Below are 17,250 nucleotides of genomic sequence, written 5' to 3' on the forward strand. Positions count from 1 at the left end.
ACGCGCCCCTGAAAGTCGAGAGTCGTAACCTCGAAGGGTCACGTGACGAGTTGGCGGTCCAGGCTATTTGGTCTATGATTTTTCATACCATACTGTATTTGTTATCCGAGAGAGAAAAAATCCATGTTGCAGACTCAACTGGAAAAATTCCCTTCTCCATCATCTAGTGGACAGAGCTCACATGATTTCAAACAAATCTTTTTTTAAAGTCACATACTTTGTGCGACAGTGTTAGTTTACTGTAACTGTGTAGCAAATTAAAAAATATCACTTATCAGATAATCAGCTAAATCATGTAAGGCCAAAAAAAAAAAAAGGTCTGTTTACGGTAACATAGGCCCAAAAAATAGGGTCGGTAGGTCGGGATTTTATTTAATTTTTTTTTTCTCCAAAAAACCATATTTTTACGTTTTTGTTTTTTTTCCGCAAATGCCAAAAAAAAGTCTAGGGTCGCGCGAAAAAAATAGGGTCGGTCGGGTTACCGTAAACAGACCTATTTTTTTTTGGCCTAAATGCCTGGCAGATGACCCTCATTCAAAGTGAGTCGTGGCTAAACCATGAAACTAGAAAAACAGGTTATACCACAATATAAATCTCACACTGACAGCGGACAAAAACTGCGAAAACACCCAGTATACATGTACCGGTACTCACAAAAGAGTTACAAGTAGCATATTATCACTATCAGTATCACTAATAGCATACTATACTGGGCAAATAACAGCAATTTTTACTCACTGGGGGTTTTCTTTGGTGTTTCTACTGACTTCTGTAGCACATAGTTGGTTGGCAAACTTCCTGGAATGAGTGCTCGCTTGCCTGTAGGCCCAGCAAAAAAACATGCAAAGAAAATGTTCAAAATGCTGAGTCGAAATTATAAGTTAAAGCCCCAGTATGCCGAAAATGGTTTACAGAACGATTCAAATCTTCTCACGATAAAAACAGTTTTAGCCTGATGAAACACACTAGCTATAGCCTACAACTACCTCTAATGCCGCATTCAGAGCCAATGAATCACATTTAATGGCCATTTAGAACAAGTAAACCAGACAAGAAATCATTATGTTTATTTGTACTCTGTGACATCGGAAGATACCAGTTTGTTCTGTGCACATGCTCTGTGCCGTTTCCGGTTCCGACAAGACGCCAGCCTTTCAGTGTTGACAGTAACACGGTCTGTTTCTTTTGAGTCTTGTCATATTTTGGCTTCGACGAAACCGTGATCACGGAAGACGTCTAGTTTTGTTTTTGTTGTGGACGTGAACAACAATATGTCGGAGTCTACGGGCACAGAGGTGAGTGTGTATACTTTTGTTCTTTCATGCGGCAAAAATCTGCTCACAAGACTTGTGATACATGTCGATCATGATGATGTCCTGGATCAACCTCATTTATAAGCCAGACGTTTCTATACATCAAAATAATAAGATTGATTTCAAGTGCATACATATTTATATGTTTGGACGTTTTAAGTGAAGAAGGGGGGGGGGGGTGTAACGGTTACTCCGGATACCACTACACCACCCTTTTAGTTTCACTTTCGGTTCTGTGGTTACAGAAATATAGGTGGGCGTTAGATCGCATTTCTTCAGGTCTGAAAGCGAGTCATAGCTCATGTCCCAGTGGTTTTTTGTTTGAGATTTCGCCGAGGGGTAGGTCACTAGGTGTTCAGTATATTAAAATCATCCTCACTGTAAATTCGTTAGCAAGTCACTAACCACAGTTGGTTGGTTTGCTCAAGGGTGTTTGCTCTGCTGTTTTATAAATGTCATTGTGAACAGGATTTTCCCATCCGAAATTATTTTGTGTGTGTGTTCTGTGTGTGTGTTCTGTGTGTGTACACATGAAGTGTTAGTTTGAGTTCAGTAGTATTTGATAATTATATAATAAGAAATCAATTTCAGGTTGATGCGGATGTCTCTACAGCCAGTAGTGGCTCACCAACACGGGTGTACCCCCTCAGTGATGTGTCGCTGTCAGGAACCCCTCCAGCGAGGGGAACACCTCCAACGAGAGGGAGGGGACGAACTATTCGGCCCAGGGGGAGAAGAGGAGCGACACTAACAGTTACAACTACAAGAGAAGCAAGTGATGGTGGAAGAGGGAGACAACCTGATGGAAGTGGAAGACAAAAGAGGTGGCAGAGGAAGGCAGAGAATTCGACGCGGTTCCAGGGGACAGTTGGCCGTTACAAGTGCGCTTACTGTCATTCGTGACAGACGTTCTAGAATGAGAGTGAGTGCAAACTTCTTTTGTTTCTTATGTGATTTGGAACATGGTGTTGTTTACTGAAGTGTTAGTGTTGTGTTACTTTTTTTCAGCCCGACCCATGGAGATTGTAAATATGATATGACATTTGTCTTCTCTCTTATTTACTGTTGCAGACAATGATTGAAACTGTTAGCGAGCAGCGTCTGCGAGAGCTGTTTGTGACCATGCTGGAGAAGTACCCCAGCTTGGTCTTCGACGTTCTGGAGCCAGCCCCGGACAGACCAGACCATGGTCACCCCCCACCTGCTGGAGAGGGAGTGCCTGACTGGTGCATCTGTGGCAAGTGCCGCATAATGCGAAAAACGATTGAAGAAGTATGTTGCCGTAAGGCAACATGCCTCACACTCTTAGCCGTAAGTCAGTTGTATGTTTGTGTTTGTAGCACTTTCCATACTATCCATTTGATGCAGGTACAGTGGAACCCACATTTTCAGACCTCACAAAGTCTAAGAAATTCAGATCTTAAAAAGGAGGGAGTCTTACTCTTAAAATTGTTGTAAATTTACAGAAGTTATGAAAACAATATCGGAGAAAACAGGGTCTTAAAATGGAGTGAGTCTCCAGTATACTCAAAATGTGACAAGCCTTCAGATAGATAATACTATGTTTTCTCTCAATCTAATTTTGGTTTCCTCTTTTTTCCCAAGCTTGAAATATACAATGCCCCCTGCATAAACATTCATCCAGAAACAGACACTTGTGAGGAAAAGGAAGGAGAAAACAAGAAAAGCAACTTTAAATGGTTTTAATATATATGTGTTTAGAGAGCAAACACATGGAAATTCTAACAATCCTGTATGCAGAACATATAAAACACATACATAAACTCAATTTCTTTACTGAAAAAAGTTAAAACCATCAGTGAGATTACATACCACACATACTTTTCAATATGAAAAGAAGAAAGGAAAAGTATATGGCAGATGTGAAACCACGGTTTCTATGTACAACAACAAATGCATATTTCTTTCTATAACAGGATTTTGAGGTCCTTATTCTGGATGAAGCTGTCCTGAGCCTGGCCAGAAAGTATCGCCAGGACATGATACGGGCAGATGACGAGGCAGACGACAACAACAGAGCCAATAGGCATGCAGCATATCGCCAGTTTATATTGTGGGTCCATGGGAGGCTTGGTGCGGGACAGAGACGTGTTATACCATCGTGTTGCGTTTGGAAGATCAGGGATAAATTTCCAGATGCATGGGGCCAATACACCGGATTTAAACCAGACCGTTTTGGCGATTAAACATGGTTAAAGCCATCCAGTATTTATAACATGTCAAATGTGTCATCTTTTCCTTGTATCTGTCTGTGGCAGTGAACAGTACAAGGCCAAAAATGGGGGCTGAAGGGTATTTTTGAGAAGAAAAAAAAAGAAAACTTTTATCTTGAAATTATGGTTAAATTTGTCACATAATTGTGTACGTGTACTTGTAAATTTTTTATTTGAGTCACCTAATCTAAAAATTACTTTTTTGTTGCAAACACTTCGTTTGTAATTGTTTTTAATGGTGCTCAAATCAAATGCTGTAGATACTTTCTTCAAAGTACAAAAAGTCAGATTTACAAAAAGTCTACAAGGCCAAGAAACCTGGGGTTAAAATTGCAGAAGATACTAGTGAGTAATTACTATGCCTTTCCAATGGACCGCTAATTGTTTATCGGGGACCAAAATTCTTCGTACCGTAAATATTTGTCAAAAATCATCAAGATCTGTCTGCCCTACAGAACATATTTTTTGAGCCGTCCTCTGCCAAACACAGTATCACACAGCTCTGTGCCGCACCCACAACAAATGAAATTGAATATTGATCAGCAACAACAACAAAATAAGAGAACTCAAATAGTATGGCATTATCAACGGATGCGAAACCGAAACGTGTTTGTTTTTTCTGCATTTTGTGTTCAAGTGCAACTTATGAACACCCTGTTTTGCCCATTCAAAAGCTGCTTTGGCGGGCAAAAGAGCAATGATTGTGTATACAAGCTTGGAAAATACCCACAATATCTCTAACCAGCCATCACCTTCCCATTATTCCCTTGACAGAGCTAACCTATTACCCGGATAAATTTTTGCTTCCACTTTCAAACGCGTTCCGTACGCCACAAAAACATGATACTTGGCGCTTGTTTTAGCCCGTTGTTTGTAGAGTTGGCATTATCTAAAAGAATTATAGAGCATGAAAGATGGAACAATTAATATTACAGAGAGCAAGATGATGTTGGCAAAATCATGTTGTCTCAAGAAACTACAAGTACAAACATTTTAGTTGGGGAAACGACAGTACTGGGTTATTTGGTGTACGAAATGACTGTTGATCGTCCAACAAGTTGATTTAGAGATTGTTAGCGTTGTATTATATTCATTACGACATAAGTTTTTGTGGACTGATTTTTTGTTTCTAGCACTACCTAAAATCACTGTGGTATAGAAATTATACATGTTGATTACACTGATTATAATTATGTTCTGATCTTATGATGTCTTTTTGTTTAAATAAAAAAAACTAACCAAACACTCATTTTCTATTCGGCTGAATGCAAGAAAATCTGGGTTTTTTAGGTTTTTTATGCTATAATTATGGTACACGTTGTGGATTAAGTTATGGTGTCCATTCTGTAAGGGTTTTAACACCTTGGAATATATAGCCTAACAAAAATATCTGAGGTCAATTTTAAAGATCCTGAATCTACACAGGCAAAATGACCTGGGATAAAGCCTTCCAAAAATGGGAAAGTCGGGTAAACAAAGAAGTAATGAGTGGATTGCAGCAGATATTTATTTTTCACCAAACACATGCTGTAAACAATTGGAAGAATACAAATTCTGTTTTGTTCTTTCAGCTCTGAGGTATTAATAATGTTTGGTCAGAACTTTCTAAAAACTGGTTAGCTAAGAGGGTTGCAAGTCTAGTTTGAAGAAAAAGCTGGTGTGCCAGAAAATCTGGACACCTGCTCAGCTGCCAGCTGAGCAGTTGGGGGCGGAGCCTGACCCATGATGGTTCGGGCAATGCGGCGGGGATCAGCATCCTCCAGGTCTCTGCTCCTCTTCATTCCGCGTCTGTCCTGCATGCGCTTGAGAAGAGCCTGGAGGGTCAGGTCTTTTAGGTAGCTGTAGTCTTTTTCCTCTTTCACAGGGAACACAGTCCACCGTCCACTTTTTTTATTGAAGCAACGGTGGTACCTACCAATAAAAAAAATGTGAGGATATATTGACCAAAGCAAGCCTTACACAACAATCACTTTACACGCTGGGTCAATATATTCGTGATTGTAACATATATTTTTTCTCAATAACAACGTTATGGCAACATACCTTTTTAGTTTTTTGTAACACAGTTCTCAGTCTTAGCAACCCCCCACTAAAGTCTCGTGTTAGTACTTTGAAGAACAAAAAAAGGAGTATAGAGAATTTGTATAAAAGATACTTTTGGTTTACTGCAGCTTTACTGCAGTTTACATAATAGTTCTAACCCACGTTCCACACTATTGCTCACATAGTTGCCTACCCTGTGTGAAATGTACCTGGAAACATAATTGATGTGTCTTTTTTCTCTGACTGTTTTGAATAGTTTTCTCTTCATAATTTGATGTTTTATGTTATGAACAAATGTAATGTGATTGCAATTTCTATGATTTCTTTTCATGCAGAAAAAAGGGATACCATCAGCTTGTTTGTGTCTATTGATGTGGACAGTGTATGTTGGTATGTGTGCTGAAGTAACCAAGAACACAATAACCCGTAACAAGAAACAAACAATTGAAACAACATAAAAACAGCAAAATAATGACAAAACAACACCATTTTAATATATATCTTACTGGATTTGTCCATCTGGTTTTGTTTTCACACTCCTCCCCAAATGGAAGTTGTGGTCCAGAGCAGCAAGGACATTCCTGATCCTGTACACTGGAGGCGTGTAAGCATACCTCTTGGCACAATACATGAGTATGTGCTGGTGAAACACCTCCAGGTCAGCTGTGCTCCTGTGTTGTCATAATGCACAGATGTCAGATATCATGGGTCTAAGTTCATACTACTGCTATCAGTATTGTTACCATACCAAACTGAACATGCTATGCTCACTTTATCTGTGTTCTGATGCTGTTTTTAATAACTTGATAGCCCAGGTTTATTCTTTACACACGGACAAACCACATGTTAATGCAAATACTATCACCCTCTTCTCGATTCCCAGTCAATAGCCAAATTCTTGTTATCCAAAAATCGTCTACATGAAAAATATTTTGTCCAAACTAGACTAAATGTAATAAAAAGATCCCACCTTAAACGAAAACAACTCACCGGAAGTTCAAGTAGTGTTTCACTTTACTGAGAAGGCGAGGGTGCAGGAGAATGTTAGCCAGTTCCTTGATGGTATCGCTGTCCTCTCTGGCGTCCAGCCAAGGTTTGTTTCTGTCACTCTCAGACAGCTCACCATGCTGGCAGCATCCAAGGGCCCACTCATGGTCTCCTGTGATGTGGTGCAAAACACCGCGAAGGAGCTCCTGTACACAAGTTTAAAAAAAAAAGATACATACTCAAACAACCTTGCTACTAGGACTTACATAATCGATAAACTGAAGGCTGAAATATGTGGTTTAGTTACATATTGACAACAACCCCCCTCAGTTTGTATCCAGAGCAATTAGTTTTTCTATGCCTTGTTACACGAACGGATTTCATATATCTTCCTTGTTTCCTTATCTGAAATTTACCCCCAAAAGTCAGCACATTTTATATGGCAATTATATAATTAAGTGCATGGGGTGACAGCTGTTTGTTGGCCATGGAGGTCAACTTTTTAACATTTAAAGTACATGCATAGCATTAAAAAAAACATACCACAAACTGCCTGTGGTCTGTAGCTGTTCGGCAGGTGAACCAAAAATGATTCACGATGTCTTTCGTCCACTTCTGTAGAGCAGCATGTTTCCTTAGGCTTCCAAGCTAAAATACAGAAGCAAATTGTGCATTATGCATACAGCTACTTTACATACCTTTCCTAATCTATTCAATTTTACAACAATAACCATCTCAGTATTACTGCCCTTCCAATGCAAAATAAAGTTTACCAACATGGTGTCTTTTCCATATTGTTCGAAGATAGAACACTGAAGGTGAGATTATTGCATTTAACACTGTCATATAAGTTATAATAATGCTTCCATCTTGCTTGGTTTGATTTTTGGAATCTCTTTGTTATTACCCACTGGGTCATTTGTCTCAGGTAAAGCTGCTAAGGTCTTTGCAGTATATGGGAAGGTTGCACTTGCCTTCATTCAAGGAAATAATGATCATGAAACACCCTTTTGACCTCCCAATTTTAGACCTCCCCTGTTAAGACCTTACTTTTCCAGAATGTCTGTTCATAACCTCTGTAAATTCACCAACATTTTAACTTTAAGACACAATTTTCTCAGATTGTTGAAGGTCTTAAAAGGGGTCCCATTGTGTCTGTTACTTACTTCTATTCTAACAGAAACACTAGGACATGAAACAGTTATAGACGCTTCTTTTATAAGTCTGATTTGGATCAAACATCGTATGACATAATCTAAATTCTCCTCAATTAGAACAGTTTTGACGCAGCATCACTCACTTATGTTGTCCGTCAGGTAAAATGTGAAAAGCTTTCATGAATAAACACTAAATTATCAGCTTATTACTTGCCATAAACAAAACGATTTAAATCAACCTTGTCACCCCCGTCGCGATATAACCTTGAATGGTTGAAAACGACGTTAAACACCAAATAAAGAAAGTAAAGTAAAGAAAGAAACCTTGTCACCATATGACAATATACCTTTGTTAGTTTCTTGCTCAGGTTCTTCGCAGCATGCCAGATGTCGTGCGAATGACTCAAAGCAGGATATGTGCCCTCTGAAATATAAGCAACAGTGTCGTTACTTTGTGTTTTAATTGTATAACAACACTTGGAACTGAACTAATTTAGTGCAAATGTAAGCTCACACAACAATGTATGTGTACTTTAAAAAATAAAAACCATTACTTGTCAAAAAAATGTTTTCTTCTGATAACAACCTGACAGATGTTAAAAAACCCAACAACAAAACTCTTTTTAAAGCTTTTGCCATTATCGCATACTCACTCATCACAGCTCCAATGCCTGTGTGTGCATCTGTGACCACCTCCTTCACATTGATGCCCTTCTGCAGGAGGTCACTCATTGCCCTGCGGAAGCCCTCTGTCTCCATTCGTGGCGACTTTCCGTCCGTCTCCCTCTTGTCTACAGTTTTGATGGTCAGGATTTTTTTGGTTTCACTGTCCATCAAAGTGTATGTGCAGTACTGGGCACAGTACCCAGGCGAGTCATTGCGGCCATCTCCTGCAAAAGACCAAGAAACTTACTTGCATGCAACTATTTTTCAAGGAGTGGTAACGGCCTGATCATCAATGCATTGCGGCTGGCTTGGACTTTCACTCTTTCAGACAGGATAAAAAAAATTGTCAAGGGAAGAAGGGTGGGTTTGGAATCACATTACATTTTCATGCGTGACAACACTGGCCATTATTCTTTCTGCCATTTTGCAAGAATGCAAGTAGCTTCCAAAGAAGAAAAATCACACACAGATCAAATCAATGAATTACCCAAAACAACTATCTCCTTGTTTCTAATTGAGTCCAGGACCCTGGTCTGGTGATCCTTCCAGAAATCATCGATCGTTGGAACAATGTAATGGCCCTGAATCTGGAAGAAGGACGTCCTTGAGAGCATCTTCAAGTTCAGGTGCTTCCCCAGCATTTCGATTTTGCCAAAATTGTTGCCCGATGTCACTATTGCCATTGCCAAACGGAAGTCCCCGCTGTGAAGGCGCCTGTTGAGAATGGGCTGGGAGCACCAGGTGTTGCTCACATGACCACTATCGCATACCTGTCAGAAAAAAACAGGATCGTAAGATTTTCATTGGAACCAGAGAGTTTTCATGAGTTTGTTTTTTATGGACATGACCATGACTGTCACAAATAATGGCTAACTTAGTGCATTCTTTTGTATCCTTAATCAATCAAAATTCAGCTGTTCAGACGCTGATTCTCTTACTACTCAGTGCTGTCAACTAAAAAGGGTCTATTTATTGTGAATTATATATCTTGTGATCCAGTCTTACCCATTTGACGTACAAAGCAGAGCCCACAAAACTGTGCTCAAGTGTGACTGGTTTGCCACACTTGTCACTGTCAGCTATGCAGGTGGTGATGGAGGTCAGGGCCAACTGCTTGACCTGCTCAACGGAGCAAAGAGCCATGGGAGAGCTTGCCACCTTTTCGCATTCCAGCTCATGTACCAGGTGGATTCCTCTCCCAATGAAGCCTTCCTCCTCTTCTTCTTCCTGAGGGTCCTCTTGCTTCAGTTCTCCAAAAAACATCTCTTCGAAGCTCACCTCTGTTGCCTCTTTCTGTACTTCCTCTGGGCTGAAATAAGTGAAAACAGTGTCACCAAAGCACATAAAGGGATGGCCATAAAAAAATGCATTCAAAAGTGTATACAGTGGAACCCCCCTTTTAAGACACCCCCCCCCCCCCCCCCCAATTTAGGACCCTGTTTTCTCAGCTTTCCTCTTCATAACCTCTGTAAATCTTCCCCCATTTTAAGACTCCATCCTTTTTAAGACCTGATTTTTTCAGATTTTTTGAGGTCTTAAAATGGGGATTCCACTGTATATGTGTGTCTCTGCACTGTAATGTGTTTTAGATTTATTCAAGCTACAACGTCAACGGTAGACAGCTGCTATGTTGAAGGCACTGTGCTGGACAGCTAGTCTTCACGGATTCGGTTGGCCTACTTCTGTATATCAATAACAATTAATCTATATTAAACCAGTCTGACAATCACAGCGCATGACGTGCAGGAAAAGTAGCGTGCGGTGCCAGTGAGACGTAACATCATGAGTCAACTTAGAAAAGAAGCGACTAAAATATTTAGCCATCTTTATTATCAATTTTGTATTTTTCGTCAAATTCACAACATCCTGCTGTTGCCTATGTTCTTTCAGATCAACACTGCTCGCGTGAAAGAGAAGAAACCTATAACACTTTGAAATTGACCAGGACACTATAAAGTGGGACAATTTATAATGAATAGATATAGTCCGTCCGGGTGACCAGCAGAGGACGTTTTAAATCATTTTTAAAAAATCCAATAAACTTTTGCATAGTGTCTACAAATAAAAGTTGTTGAGGACGATTAGTACTATCTTGTCTGAAAAGGGTTAAGCACTAGAGTCAATAGTTTTTGTTGTACTCTGGTAACATTTTCAGCGATGTGACCAAAAGTGGGTAAATATTAACCCCGGATGAGCCTCAGTGACGCATAACGCTGACCTAAGCCAGCCAGGTGTGCCGCGTGAGCACGTTTTTCACACCAATTCTGTAACATTGCATTCCTCTGAGCGTAAAAGTTAAATCTAAAAAAAAAAATACAAACACGAGAGTTCAAATGAATATATTATTTATTTATTATGAAGAGCTTATATAGCGCGAACCACAATTAACTGTGCTCTCCGCGCTCTACATGCCGTTTGAAATGGAATTTTTTACAGATAGACAGACATTTTTTACACACAATATATAACCTATTCACATCGACCAGCAAACTTCAAGCCTATTAGGCGAACATTCACCTTTCACGGCCTATTATTCCAAGTCAAACGGGTATTTGGTGGACATTTTTATCTATGCCTATACAATTTTCTCAGGAAAGACCCTTTTGTCAATCGTGGGATCTTTAACGTGCACACCCCAATGTAGTGTACACGAAGGGACCTCGGTTTTTCGTCTCATCCGAGTATTAGACTTTGAGGTAAAGCGTGGGGCTCTTTTGGGGTATACATGTGATAATTTTTCTTTCAATTTCGGACAATTTCACGTGTACAGGGCTTAAACCACAATAGATATTTGTTTGTTTGTTTGTTTGCTTAATGCCCAGCCGACCACGAAGGGCCATATCAGGGCGGTGCTGCTTTGACATTTAACGTGCGCCACACACAAGACTGAAGTCGCAGTACAGGCTTCATGTCTCACCCAGTCACATTATTCTGATACCGGACCAACCAGTCCTAGCACTAACCCCATAATGCCAGACGCCAGGCGGAGCAGCCACTAGATTGCCAATTTTAAAGTCTTAGGTATGACCCGACCGGGGTTCGAACCCACGACCTCCCGATCACGGGGCGGACGCCTTACCACTAGGCCAACCGTGCCGGTTCCACCACAATAGATACAAACTAGTACTTTTCACACAAAATAGTACTACTTGCCTATAACAACTTTTGTTCTTAAATACATACCAAAATATCATTTGTTTATTTTTAAATAATTTAAAACGTCCTAGGCAAACGACAAGAAGAAGATTTAAAACGTCCTATATTGGTCCCTCGAACAGACAATACAGTAGTCTAAGCAACAACCAAAAAGACCTTGGATACAGAAAAATAAAACAATGATAGCACTTCCATACCAACGATGAATTTAAAACTTATGAACAAGACTTTCAACAACTTACAGAATGGCTTCCAGATAGCAGCTTGGTTCATACTCTGGATCATCAGGATCCGCTGTCTCTTCACAGTCTGACTCAGACTGCAGGGTGATGTCAATAGAAGTCAAGCTGCAAACAGTGTAAAAGGATGAAAAGTTTATCCTAGCACAAGCACAGATATTACTTTCCAGGCATAGAAAGGACAATGTTTGTACAATCTAACTACCTTACGGTTTTCTAGTATCATCGCACACACTTACCTTTCTTTCTTACTTAATGTCACAAAATAACTTTTAAAATGTTATTGCCCTGGTGGATGCCAAAAACAAAAATAAAAAAAGCTTACTTAAACGGATCAAGGAATGATGCTGATGGCCGTCTCAGCGCTCTCGCAGCCCTTGTTTGTGTAGGTGGAGTACCTCTGCAACAGATATGTATCATCAATAATTATGTGATGAAATATCAGGCTCAGAAAATACCACCCACTTGCACAAGAAGATGTACAATGAGAAACAAAACAAACAAAAATAGAAATCTTCCATTCAGACCTTCCCAAACCACACAAAACTACTACCCATAATGATCATGGCAATAGTGCCTGAACATGCATAAACAAACAACAAGAAGAAAAAAGGAAACAAAACAAACAGGCAAATTTCCTTGACTGGGAACTGAACCCAGATCACTTCTGTGGAAGCACTATCATCCTACCACACCAGGTGGGCTTTCGAAGAAATAAGGGGAGTATACAATCTAACGTTGGACTGTGTCGTCCATGATGAAGCGTCATTTAGAATCTTTCATGATCAATATCTGCTACTCATACTCAACAGACATAAATGTCAGCTTGTCAGGTGGTGATGGAAACTGACCATGACTGGCATGAAAACACACAACAAATGGGAGGGATCGGTTCAGAAATGACCATTTGTATGATGTTGACCAAAGTGGCATAATATTATATACATACTCAGGGAGAAAAAAATGAAGACAGAAATAATAGATGGAATGGAAGCTTCTTGCTTTGGCAGCATGCACTGCTGTGCAAACCGTGCCATTTACTTCTTAGCCCCAGCACCGAGTGGTCAGATAAGGGACGACAGCGCGCTGCCTCAGACTAAAAATAAATGTTGGTAATGTGCACTGTGTGGGCTCGCTGTTGAGCACACAGAACCAAGCCCTGACCTGTGACTGGTCCAGAGTGCAAAATTCGAGTTTCTGCCTGCTCTCTGCTGGGGCAAAAACACCTTGTGTCTAATTTTACTGCTACCTCCAAGCAATGCCTTTAGCATTATGGCAGTGTAAACAGTTTCTGTCTCAAACCGCACACAACGTAGGAAGACCTATTCTAGGCACTTGCATCATGCAGCATGCAATCAATATCATAAACCTGGTTAAAACACTCACACATTCTGTAAATACTGCTCAGTTGTTTTTCACACTGCTAAAAATCACAGGAAACGGAAGAGCAAAAATAACTGTGAGCCTCATGTTCAATGGTCCGAATGTAAGAAGTTTGGCCAATCACAAAGCTGGTTTCAGAACCACTCCTATCCGCTACAGTGTATTGAGAAGTAAGATATGGTAAATGATGCGCTCGGCTTTTATTTCTTATGAGGAGGAGATACAGAAGACAGAAAAGGCCTGCTCACTCGACAAATCCCAGCAAAAATGTTGATGAAAATTATGACTACCAACTTCCAAAATTAAAATCATTACTATAATAATAGTGATCATTCTTTATTGCAAGACAACTAAAGCAGTGGTGGAGCAGATGACCATAAACCACATTCCGACAATTTACAAGAGTATCGTTGTTAAATACTAAAAGGCCCTACACATGTCTCTGACAGTGCATACATGTGTTCTCTGCAAGACAGATACATAGATGATTCACACAATGCCACTTCTGCTTTTCTTTCTTTCGCAGTTTCACACACTCTCTCTGTCTTACATGGGGCGGGGATATAGCTCAGTTGGTAGCGCGCTGGATTCGTATTCAGTTGGCCGCTGTCAGCGTGAGTTCGATCCCAGGTTCGGCGGAAATTTATTTCAGAGTCAACTTTGTGTGCAGACTCTCTTCGGTGTCCGAACTCCCCCCCCCCCCCCCCCCCCCCCCCGTGTACACTACATTGGGTGTGTGCACGTTAAAGATCCCATGATTGACAAAAGGGTCTTTCCTGGCAAAATTGCTTAGGCACAGTTAATAATTGTCTACCTATACCCGTGTGACTTGGAATAATAGGCCGTGAAAGGTAAATATGCGCCGAAATGGCTGCAATTACTGGCCGTATAAAATTTCATCTCACACGGCATCACTGCAGAGCGCCTAGAACTGTACCCACGGAATATGCGCGATATAAGCCTCATTGATTGATTGATTGATTACATTGCAGTGGTGATAACTTGTGTGTGGGAAACCAGCAGCAGATCTAAAATTGCACCGCATAAAAAAGCATAATAGCACAATGATAGGAAGGAATGCTACACATGCAAGAGAAGCTAGCTGCTCCCTTTGATTTGACACTGATAAAACATCTTCACTTTTTCTCTACATGTACATTCAGGCTTTCGTCCTTGGATTTTGGGCGACCAAAAAGAGAGGAAAGGAAAGATAAGCAGAGATGTTTATAGTATTGTTACTGCTTGAAGTTGATGATTCTGTTAGTAATTTCACAACAAAGAGATGATTTTGTTTGCCATTTCACAGCAAATAGTGAAAGAGACTTACCCCTGCTTTGGGCCAACCTGATCTTCACTGTCTGTGGTAAGAATTTTCTCAACACCAGACAACTGGCCTTCACTGAAATAAATTGGAACAAAACTAAGCTTTACACAGGTCAGTGACAAGATAACTCGCATGTTTACTTTTTGAAAACAACAAAAAACGTGATCAACATAAAAAAAGCCAAATAAACATCCTGTAAAAAAAAACAAGACACAACCTACAAAATATGAACTTGACAACTGTAAAGTACATGATCATAGAATTATATGGTTCAATACCAATTCCTCACACAATTTTTAATTTTTTAATTTTCAATTCACATTTATTGCACCTTTACATTCAAAACTTAAGTCTTCATACCTCTCAGATTCAGCTGCAGATATTTCTGACATTCCAGGTGTTGGGTGGCCCATGTGAAATAAGTGCGTGGTGGTTGCTGGAGTTGAAGTAAGTACCCCTGAGGTACCTGGGACGGGCTCTTTTTCGGAAGCAGCTCTGTAAAATACAACGCACTGTGTCACTCTAAAACAACCTGTATATAGGGAATGCTAAAAATTAAAAAAATGAAGCAGGTGGTACCATGGCAACTGTCATTAGACGCAACTTGTATGTAGTGGGGAAATAGCTCTTTCTGTAGCGGTGCTGCGTTCAATAATACTTCTACTACTTATAAATCGCTATCAGTGTACGTGTGGGTTCGATTCCCACATTTTTTGAGGAATTTATTTCAACTTTGTGCAGACTCTCCCTGGTGTCTGCGCACCCCTATGTGCTCACGCGCATGCACACGATAAAGAACCTAAATTCACAGCGAAAGTCTCAGTGCTTGGAAACATGAATACACACATGCAGGAAAAAAATGGGTAGTGCCTTGACTTTATCATTGTATGGCAGCTCGCTTTCCCCAGGAAGAAAGCAGCCCAAATTTCCATGAGGGTAACCTAACACTGTAACTGGATTATATAAATATTCCTTATCCCTAGACTTAGCAAAAATCATTCATACTTGTTCACAGTTGGAATTGGATGCTTTTTAATTTAAATTTTAGTCTAAATATGAACCTTTTTTTTTTAACAAATAAAATTCAATGCTAGTGCTTAGAAGTTGGTTTACTTACCTGCTTGGAACAGAAACAGGTACATGTGGTACAGCTTCATGGTCTGTATGTAACATCTTTGTAGTTGTACTTGTATTGTAAGACTTTGTAGTTTCATAACTGACAAACAAAAACACAACCATTACAATGCATATATATATATATATATTGAACAGAAACAGTAAACAGCAGATGGTAAATGAATAGTGTTTGCGTTTGCTGATGCAGACAGTGCTTGAACATTAATTTTAAATCTAATGAACATTTGTTTCTATTTTTAGCAACAAAAAGAATGCAAAAAAACCTCTATACATTGCAGTTATGCTAACGTTTTTGTGTATGCTACTGCTAGTTCAGGCCTGAAAGTCCCAAATAATGGCACACTAGCCTTTGGCCAGTGATTCTTAAACTTTACTAATACTAAGACTAGCCAGACAGCAAACTTTCTATAGCCAAACCAACAATTTGTTACAGTAACTTTTCTGGCATTTGGCAAGTAGATGAGTATTTCTACTCGCCAGTTACATGTTTCTACTCACCATGGCGAGTAAATTACTCGCCACTTTCAGGGCTGTAGTTTTCACAGCGATCAGAAATGGTTCAATTTACAATGCATCATTGCATGTGGCTGTGCACAGACTGAGCAAGTACGTTGTTGGGTTACCCTTGTCGATCCCAAACGCATGCATGCATTGCATGATCAGAAAAATACCCGTGGATGAATAACAAAACAAAAGCAAAAGAAAACAAAGCAAAGAGAATACAACAACGTACGTGTCGAGGAGGAGTTCTGCCAAACTAGGATTTGTCAGACCGAGGCTTTCCTTCAGCTCTTTCCATCTGTTCACCTGTTTTCCGATACTAATTACTTTTGCCTTTGGGACACGCTGATTTTGGTTGCGTCTCCGTTTTCTCTCCGATGCAGACAAGACGTTGTGCCTTGGGTTTGTCACCCTCTTACGCTTTCGAGGGATCACAGATGGTTGGTTATCTGCTTCCATGATTTTATCTTCTTCTTCAGCGTTCGACTGTTGACTGAGTGTCATCCATGTTGGTATTGACTTCGAAGTACTTCCGGGCGTGATTTCCGGTATTGTATACAGCCAGCACCAAAACGAGGCGCAAATGTCGTAGAGGACTCATCCACGAAAATAAATTCTTTGAAAATTTATCACGCTCGACAGAAAGCAGCCAGGATGTTCCCGTTCGCTGAGCGTTCAAATGGAAGTATGCTTGTACTGTATTTAGACGCTCGGGGAGCTCTGTGATGGTTTACGGGAGGCTTACTGTGCCTTTAAATTAACTAAACAGACCTATACATTTAGATCTATTGAAATAGAAACAAGAATTAGTAAAACACACTACTGCAAATCTGTCAAGAATGAACAAGACTGACTCAGTGACCGAGTAAAACAACAAAAGAAATCTAAGTTCTAACCCAGAAGTTTACTAGAATATATATTCAAAAACACATTATCACAAGAACAAAGTGTGTTTTTTTCCCCCATTACCTAATAATAAAAGCTCAGAATTACACCTTTGTCAATGTATGATTCAGAAAACGATTGTGCTAATTTTTGTCTGCGACTGCGAGCTGTAAAAGTACTAGTTACTAGTCTACTAGTACTAAGCCCCATACTGATTGATTGTTT

The 17,250-nt window shown here is 40.0% G+C and overlaps 2 protein-coding genes across 2 annotated transcripts; one reads left to right on the top strand and one right to left on the bottom strand.

Annotated features, from left to right (window-relative positions):
* Window positions 1-1,491: 1,491 nt before the first annotated feature.
* Window positions 1,492-3,623, top strand: LOC138955860 (uncharacterized). Its single transcript, XM_070327376.1, has 4 exons — window positions 1,492-2,235; window positions 2,385-2,624; window positions 3,251-3,387; window positions 3,593-3,623. Exons 1-4 carry the CDS (start codon window positions 2,092-2,094, stop codon window positions 3,621-3,623), a joined length of 552 nt encoding a protein of 183 aa, XP_070183477.1. The 5' UTR covers window positions 1,492-2,091.
* On the bottom strand, window positions 3,002-16,811 carry LOC138955866 (uncharacterized). Its single transcript, XM_070327379.1, has 14 exons — window positions 16,373-16,811; window positions 15,620-15,718; window positions 14,863-14,997; window positions 14,506-14,577; window positions 12,121-12,195; window positions 11,799-11,903; window positions 9,406-9,709; window positions 8,888-9,170; window positions 8,388-8,624; window positions 8,082-8,158; window positions 7,121-7,225; window positions 6,581-6,783; window positions 6,097-6,261; window positions 3,002-5,458 (listed from the first exon to the last, which is right to left on the bottom strand). The coding sequence occupies exons 1-14, from the start codon at window positions 16,642-16,644 to the stop codon at window positions 5,185-5,187; spliced, it is 2,406 nt and encodes an 801-aa protein (XP_070183480.1). The 5' UTR covers window positions 16,645-16,811; the 3' UTR covers window positions 3,002-5,184.
* Window positions 16,812-17,250: the final 439 nt, after the last annotated feature.

This window comes from Littorina saxatilis, unplaced genomic scaffold (genome assembly GCF_037325665.1).
Source record: "Littorina saxatilis isolate snail1 unplaced genomic scaffold, US_GU_Lsax_2.0 scaffold_163, whole genome shotgun sequence".
NCBI classification, from domain to species: domain Eukaryota; kingdom Metazoa; phylum Mollusca; class Gastropoda; order Littorinimorpha; family Littorinidae; genus Littorina; species Littorina saxatilis.

Coding starts and splice junctions, on each gene's coding strand:
- LOC138955860 (XM_070327376.1), top strand. CDS start 2,092: ATGGTGGAAGAGGGAGACAACCTGATGGAAGTGGAAGACAAAAGAGGT. Junction 2,625..3,250: donor CATGCCTCACACTCTTAGCC/GTAAGTCAGTTG, acceptor TTTCTATAACAG/GATTTTGAGGTCCTTATTCT. Junction 3,388..3,592: donor GCATATCGCCAGTTTATATT/GTGGGTCCATGG, acceptor TGTCTGTGGCAG/TGAACAGTACAAGGCCAAAA.
- LOC138955866 (XM_070327379.1), bottom strand. CDS start 16,644: ATGACACTCAGTCAACAGTCGAACGCTGAAGAAGAAGATAAAATCATG. Junction 14,578..14,862: donor TCTGCAGCTGAATCTGAGAG/GTATGAAGACTT, acceptor AATTTATTTCAG/TGAAGGCCAGTTGTCTGGTG. Junction 9,710..11,798: donor TGCTATCTGGAAGCCATTCT/GTAAGTTGTTGA, acceptor CACTTATTTCAG/CCCAGAGGAAGTACAGAAAG.